Source organism: Urocampus carinirostris, chromosome 15 (assembly GCF_059441175.1).
Source record: "Urocampus carinirostris isolate Australia breed hairy pipefish chromosome 15, RoL_Ucar_1.0, whole genome shotgun sequence".
Taxonomy (NCBI): Eukaryota; Metazoa; Chordata; class Actinopteri; order Syngnathiformes; family Syngnathidae; genus Urocampus; species Urocampus carinirostris.
In genome coordinates this window covers 24,532,424-24,544,102 of record NC_142363.1, presented here as the reverse complement: position 1 = coordinate 24,544,102, position 11,679 = coordinate 24,532,424, and the positions used below count along the sequence as shown (strand labels likewise).

General features: G+C 35.4%; 1 protein-coding gene across 1 annotated transcript; it reads right to left on the bottom strand.

Annotated features, from left to right (window-relative positions):
• Positions 1 to 8,074: 8,074 nt before the first annotated feature.
• LOC148351943 (uncharacterized) lies at positions 8,075 to 10,943 on the bottom strand. Its single transcript, XM_088354983.1, has 3 exons — positions 10,937 to 10,943; positions 8,439 to 9,622; positions 8,075 to 8,397 (listed from the first exon to the last, which is right to left on the bottom strand). Exons 1-2 carry the CDS (start codon positions 10,941 to 10,943, stop codon positions 8,442 to 8,444), a joined length of 1,188 nt encoding a protein of 395 aa, XP_088211109.1. The 3' UTR covers positions 8,075 to 8,397; positions 8,439 to 8,441.
• Between the last annotated feature and the right edge of the window lie 736 nt (positions 10,944 to 11,679).

Sequence of the window (11,679 nt, the reverse complement as noted above, 5' to 3'; positions counted from 1 at the left end):
ATCGACAAGTCTGTTTATCCGCCCGCTGCGGACTGGCAGGGAGGTTGTGGAGTGATGGGCAGTCGCCACGGCAACCAACCCAAACAACGATGCAAACAGAAGAAGGCATGTGAGGCAGCTGCTCCCTGCTTAGAAAAACAATCACACGGAGCCCTTTATTATCATAAACGTCATACTGAACCCTTTATTATCGTGAATGTAATACTTCGATGCCTGAAAGCTGAAGTTAACGCAATTTTAAGGTGTTTTGTCCTGATGAGTGGACGAAGAGAGTCGTGGTTTGTCTTCTTGCAATATTAAAGACCATATCTGTCAACCTGTACGTTTTTGCCGTACAAAGTATGTTTATTATGCATTTTTAAGACGTGTACAACGTCCAAGGAAACCTGTACGGAAAAACACAAATTTGTCAATGATGGGTACCATCCGGTATACACCGACTATCACCGAACGGCAAATCAATTAAGTCAAAGGAGTTCACCGCGGTCGCCTCTATCTCTGTATCGTTTTTTTCGTTGCAAACGAAGCGAGCGGTTTTGATGCTACTGTGCGCTTGCGTCTGCCGCCTCGGATTTCATGTGGTAGTTATGTAGTGAAAGGAAGTCCGTCTCTTTTTTAGAGAACCGGCTTTTTCGGCTCTACTCGTTAAAGAGAGCCGGCTCTCAAACTTTTGACTTGCTTTGATGCATTGTATTACGAATTATTATGTTGTACAAGGAAGTTAAGAAAAAAAGGAAGTATAAAAGGAGAAAATGAAAAAAGACAGCTTTGTGGTTATCCCTTTAATCAGTATATTACCAACAATAATTTAATGCAGAAAATGAATTCATAATTTGAATAAGAAAATGTATTATTCTACTTAATTATATTTGCATGTATTTTTTCCTTGTACAGTGAAAGTCCAAGCGACTTCATTTTTGAACTTTTTTTATAATAAACCTCATTCATGTCGAGCAACTCAGGATCTCACAACAAAATGTTAATTAAAAATATATATGATATAACGAAACATATGTACAATATAAGATGTTAAACTACATAAATAAACACGTTTGAAAAAAAAAATATGGTGTAAGATTATTTTGTATTTTGTGAGGGAAAATACAACATTTTGTAAGCGCATGGAGACCTGGAGCTTGACAGGTATGAAAGACGAGCAACCATGCTCAATTTTTTATTTTCCTTCATCTTTCTTGTTGTCCCGGAAGCATTTGCATACTTTTGTCCTTTTGTCCAGTAAAATAGAACATCACAAACGAGCGTACCCACTAAAATTTTAACTTTGTATCATCAAAATGGATGGATTTGAAGATATGGTTTAATAACCGTTTGGACTACGCGCTAACAGTTAGCTGAAGCTAAGAAAATAACAAGATACTTTGCCGATAAAATGAGTAATATGGACTTGATAGCAACGATCATAAACGCTTGAATTTTCTCATTTGATACAAAGTTTTTGCCATCTATGAGTGCCTTGGTCCAATCTTTTGGCTTTATTACATTTGAGCACAACTCTCTTCCTTTTCTTTGATTAAGAACCTGGGAACCTGTAAAACTTCAATTTCTGGCACACAAACACACAACATGACGACGACTAGCAGCAACGACAGCTTTCTTTTCCTCTGTCTTCTGACCAGCACAAGTATTGTTTTGCCTCCAGCTTCGGCTGTGACTCACGCATGACGCAAATTATTAGAAAGTCTGTAGGGAATTAGGATTGATCCTCATGGATCATAGATCTCTTAACCGCCAGGGTTGTAGATGGCACTACTTCCTGTGGTTTCTCTTGAGCAAGAACAGCCTGGGGTCGCCCAGCCCGGGGTCCCCCAGCCCTCTCCAAGTCGGGTTTGCTCCCCCACTGTTACCAGTAGATGGATAATCCTTCTGATCTGACTCAAATACAGCACATTCATCTTCTGGTCACAGGCAGCGGCCTTTGATACTAGTTTCTGAAATACTGAGCAAGTACAGCCTGGCGGTGCCCATCCCTCTACAGGCTGTTTTTTGGGGTAACGGTTTGCTCCCCCTCATAAAACAGATAGTGCTGGTTTCCATGTTTATCAGTAGTAGGAGCAGCCTCTGATCTGACTCAGATACAGCCCCTTCATCATCTGGTCACCGTTGTTCTTCAGTGCAATGCGTCATCCCACTTTTAGGAGATGAGTTGGACCTCCGCATTGACGGGCACCGACATGTGACGATACTAATACTAAATCCTAAATCACGAGGGAAAAAAACTTTAAAGTATCATATCGTACAATACGTTGTTTTCGTATTTTTCTTGAAAAACAAACTTTGCGGCGATAACGTTACGTCATTTTACAACCTTTTGCTTTTGTGACATAGAAAAGACTGGTCGGCGGCGCCCTCTGTTGGCTGCGGCTGCATCGGCTCGCTACAACGGGTCAGGTGCAATCGACATTTCGTTCTGTGTACATTGTTACACAGAATGACAATACAAGGAAATTATTATTATTATTATTTTGTATCTTACAGTAATATGTATATAAATGATTAAATAACTGGATAAAAAATAAAACAAAAGGAAAATTAAGTCCCATAACAATTAAAATAAATTCCATAAATACAACAATAATTTAATAAAATGGCTCCAGTAAAAATACAGAAATAAAAAAAAATAATAATATCCGAATACATGTGAAATGAAGACGTAGTCACCGAGTGACTGTCTGGCAATACATTACCACAAAGCTAAATACCAAATGTATGCACCTATGATGATCTACGTGTCCCGGAGTTTGTTTGGATGCCGTCAAGACGCAGACTTCGCTGCCACAGCAGCAGGACTCAAAGGTGGAAGACTGGCTTCATCCCTAGGGCTGTTCGGCACCTGAACTTGCAGCCCCCCGCCCCCTAGTGTTCAGTCGTGTTCTGCCCCTGCATCATTCACGACAGTGCACTAACTCATTTTTATTGGTACTTTTTATGGATTTTATTCACTTTTAAATATTTTTTCAGTCTTATCTATTGTATGGACTTCAGCACTTCAGCACTTTACTTTAACATTGGATTATTGTATGTAGTTTGGTGGGTGTATGCTACTCTGTGTGCCTTTTAATTGTCCCTTGGGGACAAATTAAGTGTCTTGATTGATTGATTGATTGATTGATTAAATTCCTGCGATTTAATAACTATACCCAATTACAGCAATGGAAAATGAATAATAACCACAAGTCAAGTCATGTTTATGTATTTAGCCCCTTATCACAAGAAGTCTCAAAGGGCTGTACAGACTACAGCCTATTATGACACCATCCCCTGATCTAAAACCTACATGAGGGCAAGGAAAACTCAAAAACCTCAACATGAGGAAAATGAAGAAACCCTGAGAAGGGACGGCATATGAGGTAATCCTCCCCCAGTATAATTAAAAGTGACAAACTTAAATCCTCATATATGCATGTGTGTATAGTGCTTGCTTGTAATAAACTTGAGAATCTTATCGGCAGAATTATTCTCACTGTATGAACGAGAAGGCGTGGATGTAATATCTTGTAGTACAGTCGTAATGAAAACTGCAGTAATAAAAATAACGAGCACAGTAGTCTCACTATGTGTTTCCAAAGGCCTGCAAAAAGTTGCTTTGTGCTTCTTCTAGGAGCACCATCTAGTGGTAAAATAATACAACTTCTGCTTATAAAACTACAATTGTACAAACCACAGCAAACCACAATAGTAATCTCATCTCATCTCATTAGCCGTACCGCTTATCCTCAGTAGGGTCGCGGGGGGCTGGAGCCCATCCCAGCAATCATCGGGCAGTGGGCAGGGGACACCCTGAACTGGTTGCCAGCCAATCGCAGGGCACACAGGGACAGACAACTCATTCGCTCATTCACACCTAGGGACAATTTGGACCGGCCAATTCACCTGAAATGCATGTCTTTGGAATGTGGGAGGAAACCGGAGTGCCCGGAGGAAACCCACGCAAGCACGGGGAGAACATACAAACTCCGCACAGAAAGTCTGGAGCTGGATTTGAACCCACGACAGGTTCCCATGACATGAACTGTGCCGCACAAGCGCTAACCACTGCGCCGCCGTGCTGCCCATACAATAGTAATACATATTTTTTTTAAAACAGCAGGAAGTATAAAGTGGATCGAATATAGAATGAATATTCTTGATTTCACATGCAAAATCTGTGATACGACATTGCTGTCTAGTTTATTGTATGTCTCTTATTATATGTTTTTATTTTTGTGCAATCCTTATAAGCATTTTGACACGTGATGTTATTTTTGTGAGTGAATAGTTAAAAAAGGATATTCGTTTTTACATTTTAAAAATAATTTTATTGTTTTGTAACTGCTTTACATATTCACTTATTTCATATTTTGTAATTATGTGTTTTAGAATCTTCGTTTTTATTTTTTGTACCCACCTGTTAGTCATCGTTAGCATGTTAGCATTCAGCTGTACCAATAGAATCATACATATTTTGAAGGGCATTTATGCACCGTTGTGTTTAGATTTTGATTATCTTGTATTAATAGTTTAAAAGTGACATAGAATGTTTATTTGTACATATCTTCTTTAAAAAAAAAATCTATTTTACATATTTTTTGTGTAATCGTGTAGTTTAGATTTGACATTGTTATTTTGTACATACCAGGTAATACCAATTAGCATGATAGTATTTAGCTTCACAAATAAAATATTAAATATTTTGAGAGCCCAAAATGCAGCATTTCTTTCGATTTTATTTGTGTGACATAATAATTTTTAAGTGATATCTAAATTTAAATTATTTTTTCTGAATTCTCATGTTTTGTATTTTAAATTTAGCTTTTTTTAATATTTTGTACCAATGTGTTAGTCCTCATTAGCATGTTAGCTGTACAAATAAATTCATACATCTTTTGAGTCATTTTAAAGTTTGTAAATGATAGTTAGTTTTGTTTTGTTTAAGTATTTTACGGATTCAATTCTCATATTTTGTATTTTAATTTTTTTGGACATTGGACACCTACTAAATATTTTGAGAACCCTAAATTCAGTATTTGCTTCGATTTTAATTGTGAGATTTAATAGTGTATATATGTAAAGTTAATTTATTTTTTTATTTTGTAAAAATGATTTTATTTTCGGTTTAAATATTTTTTGTGTTCAATTTTTATATTTTGCATTATTATATATTTTTCTTTTTTTAATGTTTTTTACACACCTGTTTGTCTTCATTAGCAGGTTAGCATTTAGCTGAAAAAAATCCTAATGTTTTAAATGCAGCATTTGATTAGAATTCGATTGTTAAGAATGTGATTTAATCATTTAAAAGAGAGAGTACTTATACAGAATGCTTATAATACAATATTTGATTAACATATTTTCAAAAATCATTACAATTCCACAGTGTAGTTTATGTAATCATTTTATGCATTTGAATATCTTTATATTTTTGGATTTTAGTTTTTTTAGTCATTGTTTAAATTCGTTTTCAATTTTCACCGTTTTTAAATTTGATATATTTTTACACGTAGTGTGTTTTGCACTTATCTCCTACCAAATCGCAGACTCTTGTGTCAATTAAAGAATAAAAATTAAATAAAAATACAATGTTTAATATAGGTTTGATAGTAAAAACAACAAATATGAAAGTGAAAGTAAAAATAAATTAGTGGGTACAAGTGAGTCCATGCTGCCCTCTAGCGGCCACAAACCGAACGTGCGGATTTCCAAAGAGGAGTGGAATAAACAAAAAAAGTTAATCAGGTCCAAGAATATTAAGTTTAATAAACAGTGCCTTTAACTCATTTACCCCCAGAAAACATGGTAGAAAACAAAAACAAATAAATCAAGCGTGCGTAAAAAGCAGTCCCAAAATATCGAAAATAGCGTCGTATCCAAACATTACCATAGACCTTCATTCAATTTTCAAAAATATCTAAACAAACTTCTTTTTTTACAACAGCAACCGTTTTAAACAGAAAACAACATTTATTACACGTAACAAAAACAGTCTTCCGTGTTTTTGGTGTCAACAACACACACAAATTCCGTGCATAGCCCAAAGTTAATTTACGTTTCTAAAAAAAGTATTTATTCATTGACCAAAAACCAAAAAGAAACTCACAAAAATCCCCTGTACTCAAATAGTTACATAAACTGTGCCTGTGTAAAATAACAAGTAAAATAAATATGTTCGTGAGTGCATACACCGTCCACTCAATGCGGGTGTAAACGAAAATCTTAAAGGGACAGTGTGTAAAAAAACAACTATTTAGATATGGTTAATAAGCAAAAATACATGAACACCACATAAACGTTCATGTTTTGAGTACTCACAGGTCGAGAAATTTGTATTTGTTTTACGTAACATGAAGGTCACCTGGAGGGAACCCCAAAACCCTCCAAAACCCGTGTTTTTCCATTCCCTTTCTCTTCTTTTTTTCCCTAGCTTTTTCTTTTTCTTTTATCACTCTTAATTTTTTCTTCCTTACTTTCTTTTTCGTGTTTTTCTTTTTAATATCTTTTTTTCTTTTTCCTGATTTTTCCCCCCTTTCCTTTCCCCCCTTGTTTAATTATTTTAATTTGCTAATAGGCTAGGCGGAAAAAGAAAACAATAGCCCGGTTTGATCAGTCTCCGAAGTTTGTAATCGTCCTGGTGCTTTGTAGCACTTGTTCTTTTACCTGCACTACACAATACAGTGGCATCTAGTGGTCAGATAATAAACATTACCCTTTTAAAAGCACAGGAAGAATACAAACCACGGAGACTCAAAGTAAACAAGTCGCATTATAGTTTGGTCACTCTGAGTCCTCCTTAGTTTGTAATCATCCTGGTGCTTTGTAGCACTTGTTCTTTTACCTGCACTACACAATACAGTGACATCTAGTGGTCAAATATTAAACACTGCCCTTTTAAAAGCACAGGAATAATACAAACCACGGAGACTCAGCCGCATCATTTTTCTTCTAGATTTTATGCAGAGCCTTTCACAAGGTTTTGGGCTTCTGCGAGTACCCGTAGCAGCAAGATGGCAAACAAGTGTACCAAATAATGTCAAATGAAGGTCAATTTCTCGACATACGAGTCTTTAAAAAAATGACCGCCTGTATTCTTGCTTTTTTCAAACACAGTTGATTTTTTTTTCAAAAGACCGAAATTTCGTTTTTACCACTAGGAGGGGCTAAATAACACACACTGTCCCTTTAAGCCAACAAACTGCAGCTCACACACGTCAAACTCACATAATAAATATAGCCCAAAAAAAAAGAAAATTGTACACAAATCAGCAGTCAGCGAGCAGATATCCGAGTTCCTCCCCAAATTTGGGGACGCGTTTCGGGGGTCATCGGGGACCTCAAAATCCCAGTAAATAGAGTATTTCATGTTTTGTGCTCCTTCTATTGCAGGTCTGCCCTTTTCATTCTTCACAGTAACAAGAATATAAACACACAAAAACAGAAGGTGAATTACGAATCTTCTTCTGAACTGTATTCTTGTTTAGAAACAAGGTCATTTTACGATTGTCGAGGCTGCTAAGGTGCAGCAACAGCGCCCTCTGTCGGAAATATGCGCACGGGGAAAAAAAGTCGAGTAGAAAAAAGGAACGTGGCTTTTGATTGGAGGTGACGTATAGAGGACCGGTTTTGCCGTATGGAGATATAAATGAATCCATGAATACCTATGAATAAATGAATAAATCACGTGGTACATATATGTGAAATAAATGTGATTTATGAATACTTTCATCCATTTTGTCATCAGTTTTAGTCTGTTGAGTTGTGTATTTTGTTGCATACTTTGTAGTATTGTGTTGAGTATTTTGTTGTTTGTTGTGTGGTACCCTGTTTCAGTTGCGTATAATTTGTCATGTATTTTGTCGTGTATATTGCCGTGTACTATGTCGTGTATTTTGTCCTGTACATCGTCGTGTATATTGTCGCGTATATTGTTGCGTATTTTTCTCCTGTATTTTGTCACACATATCGTCATGGACAGTTTATTGTTGCATATTTTGTCGTTTTTTTGTTGTTGTCATGTATATAATTGTGTATTTTGCCGCAGATATTGTAGAGTATTTTGTGGCGTGTATTGCCGTGTATTATGTAGTGTATTTTGCCCTGTATACTGTCGTGTATTTGTCGTGTTTATTGACGCGTATTTTCTCATGTATTTTGTTGCGTATAGTCGCGTATTTTGTCGCATATATTTTCACGGACAGTTTATTGTTGCATATTTTGTCGATTTTTGTTGTTGTTGTCATGTATATAGTTGTGTATTTTGTCGCAAATATTTTCAAGTATTTTGTCATGTATATTGCCGTGTATTATGTAGTGTATTTTGTCCTGTATACTGTCGCGTATATTGCAGTGTTTATTGATGTGTATATTGACACGTATATGTTGCATATTTTCACATGTATTTTGTTGCGTATATAGTCGCATATTTTGTCGCATATATTGTCATGGACGGTTTATAGTTGCATATTTTGTCGTTTTTTGTTGTTGTCATGTATATAGTTGTGTATTTTGTCGCGGTTATTGTCGAGTATTTTGTCGCGTATTATGTCGTGGATATTGTCGAGTATTTTGTCGTGTATATTGCAGTATATTATATGGTGGATATTGTCGAGTATATTGCAGTGTATTATGTTGTGGATATTGTCGAGTATTTTGTCGTGTATATTGCCGTGTATTATGTCGTGGATATTGCCCTGTATTATATCGTGGGTATTGCCGTGTATTATATCGTGGATATTGTCGAGTATATCGCAGTGTATTATGTCGTAGATATTATCGAGTAGTTTGTCGTGTATATTGCCGTGTATTATGTTGTGGATATTGTCGAGTATTTTGTCGTGTATATTGCCGTGTATTATGTCGTGGATATTGCCCTGTATTATATCGTGGATATTGTCGAGTATTTTGTCGTGTATATTGCCGTGTATTATATCGTGGATATTGTCGAGTATATTGCAGTGTATTATGTCGTGGAGATTGTCGAGTAGTTTGTCGTGTATATTGCCGTGTATTATGTTGTGGATATTGTCGAGTATTTTGTCGTGTATATTGCCGTGTATTATGTCATGGATATTGTCGAGTATTTTGTCGTGTATATTGCTGTGTATTATATCGTGGATATTGTCGAGTATATTGCAGTGTATTATGTCGTGGATATTGTCGAGTATTTTGTCGTGTATATTGCCGTGTATTATATATATATATATAAAATATAAAATACATAATTTTCGTGTATTATGTCGTGGATATTGCCGTGTATTATATCGTGGATATTGACGGGTATATTGCAGTGTATTATGTCGTAGATATTGTCGAGTAGTTTGTCGTGTATATTGCCGTGTATTATGTTGTGGATATTGTCGAGTATTTTGTCGTGTATATTTTCGTGTATTATGTCGTGGATATTGCCATGTATTATATCGTGGATATTGACGGGTATATTGCAGTGTATTATGTCGTAGATATTGTCGAGTAGTTTGTCGTGTATATTGCCGTGTATTATGTTGTGGATATTGTCGAGTATTTTGTCGTGTATATTGCCGTGTATTATGTCGTAGATATTGTCGAGTAGTTTGTCGTGTATATTGCCGTGTATTATGTTGTGGATATTGTCGAGTATTTTGTCGTGTATTATCTCATGGATATTGTCAAGTATTTTGTCGTGTATTAATTCGTGGATATTGTAGAGTATATTGCAGTGTATTATGTCGTGGATATTGTCGAGTATTTTGTCGTGTATATTGCCGTATATCATGTCTTGGATATTGTTAAGTATTTTGTCGTGTATTAATTCGTGGATATTGTAGAGTATATTGCAGTGTATTATGTCATGGATATTGTCGAGTATTTTGTCGTGTATATTGCCGTGTATTATGTCGTAGATATTGTCGAGTAGTTTGTCGTGTATATTGCCGTGTATTATGTTGTGGATATTGTCGAGTATTTTGTCGTGTATTATCTCATGGATATTGTCAAGTATTTTGTCGTGTATTAATTCGTGGATATTGTAGAGTATATTGCAGTGTATTATGTCGTGGATATTGTCGAGTATTTTGTCGTGTATATTGCCGTATATCATGTCTTGGATATTGTTAAGTATTTTGTCGTGTATTAATTCGTGGATATTGTAGAGTATATTGCAGTGTATTATGTCGTGGATATTGTCGAGTATTTTGTCGTGTATATAGCCGTGAATTATGTCATGGATATGAATAATATTGTCAAGTATATTGCCGTGTATTATGTCGAGGATATTGTCGAGTATTTTGTCAATATTATGTCATGGATATTGTCAAGTATTTTGTTGGGTACGTTGCCGTGTATTATGTCGTGGATATTGTCGAGTATATTGCCGTGTATTATGTCGTGTATTTTGTCCTGCACATCGTCACGTATATTGTCGCGTTTATTGACGCAAATAATGTTGCATATTTTTCTCCTGTATTTTGTCGCATATATTGTCATGCACAGTATACTGATGCACAGTTTTTCGTTCTTGTTGTTGTCATGTATATAGTAGTGTATTTTGTCGCGGATGTTGTCGAGTATTTTCTTCTGTATATCGTCGTGTATATTGTCGCCTGTATTGTCATGCACGGGATACTGTTGCATAGTTTTTCAGGTTTTTTTGTCATGTATATTGTCGTGTATATTGTTGAGTGTTTTGTCGCGCATATCGTTACATAAATTGTCGTGTTAATTGAGGCGTAAATTGGTGTACAGTATTTTATTTTGTATATCGTGGCGCATTTTGTCGCATATGTTGTCGTGTACAGTTTATTGTTGCATATTTTGTGGTTTTTGATGTTGTCATGTATATACGAGTGTATTTTGTTGTGGATATTGTCGCAATTATTGTGTTTATTGTCGCGTACACTGTTGAGTATTTTCTCATGTATTTGGTTGTTTATTGTTGAGTATACTGTCACGTATATCGATTGTCATGTACAGTACATTGTCGCAAATTTTGTAGTATATTTTGTCATCTATATCATCATGTATATTGTCACGTTTATAGTTGCGTATTTTCTTATTTATTTTGTCATGTTTATTGATGTGTATATTGTTACGTATTTTGCCGCATATAGTGTCATGTGCGGTATATTGTCTCTTATTTTCTTGTTTATTTTGTCGTACATTTTTTCTTGTATATTGTCATGTACATTTTTGTGTATTTTGTCTGGTATATTCTCATGTATTTTGTCACATGTATGATTGTGTATTTTATCGTGGAACTTGTCATGTATTTTCTCGTGTATTTAGTCATACACATTGTTGCGTAGATTGTCATGTATTTTGTCACATATTCTTTTTTGTATTTTATCATGTATACTGTCGTGTAGATTGTTCTGTATATTGTTGCGTATTTTGTTGTATATTTTGCCATATATTTTGTCACGTATATTGTCGCATGTTTTTTCCCGTATATCGTAGTTTTTATCGTGTATATTGTTGTGTATATTGTCGTGTAGGTTGTCGCGGATTATGTCACATATTTTGTCGAAAAATATTTTGTTGCGCATTTTCTCGCGCATATGGTTACGAAGATTGTTGCGTATTTTATCCCATATATCATTGTGTACTTTATTATGTATATTGTCGCTTATATTGTCAGGCATCATGTTCCTTATGTTCTTGCGTGTATTGTGTATTTTATCGTGTGTATATAGTTGCGTATATTTTCATGCATAT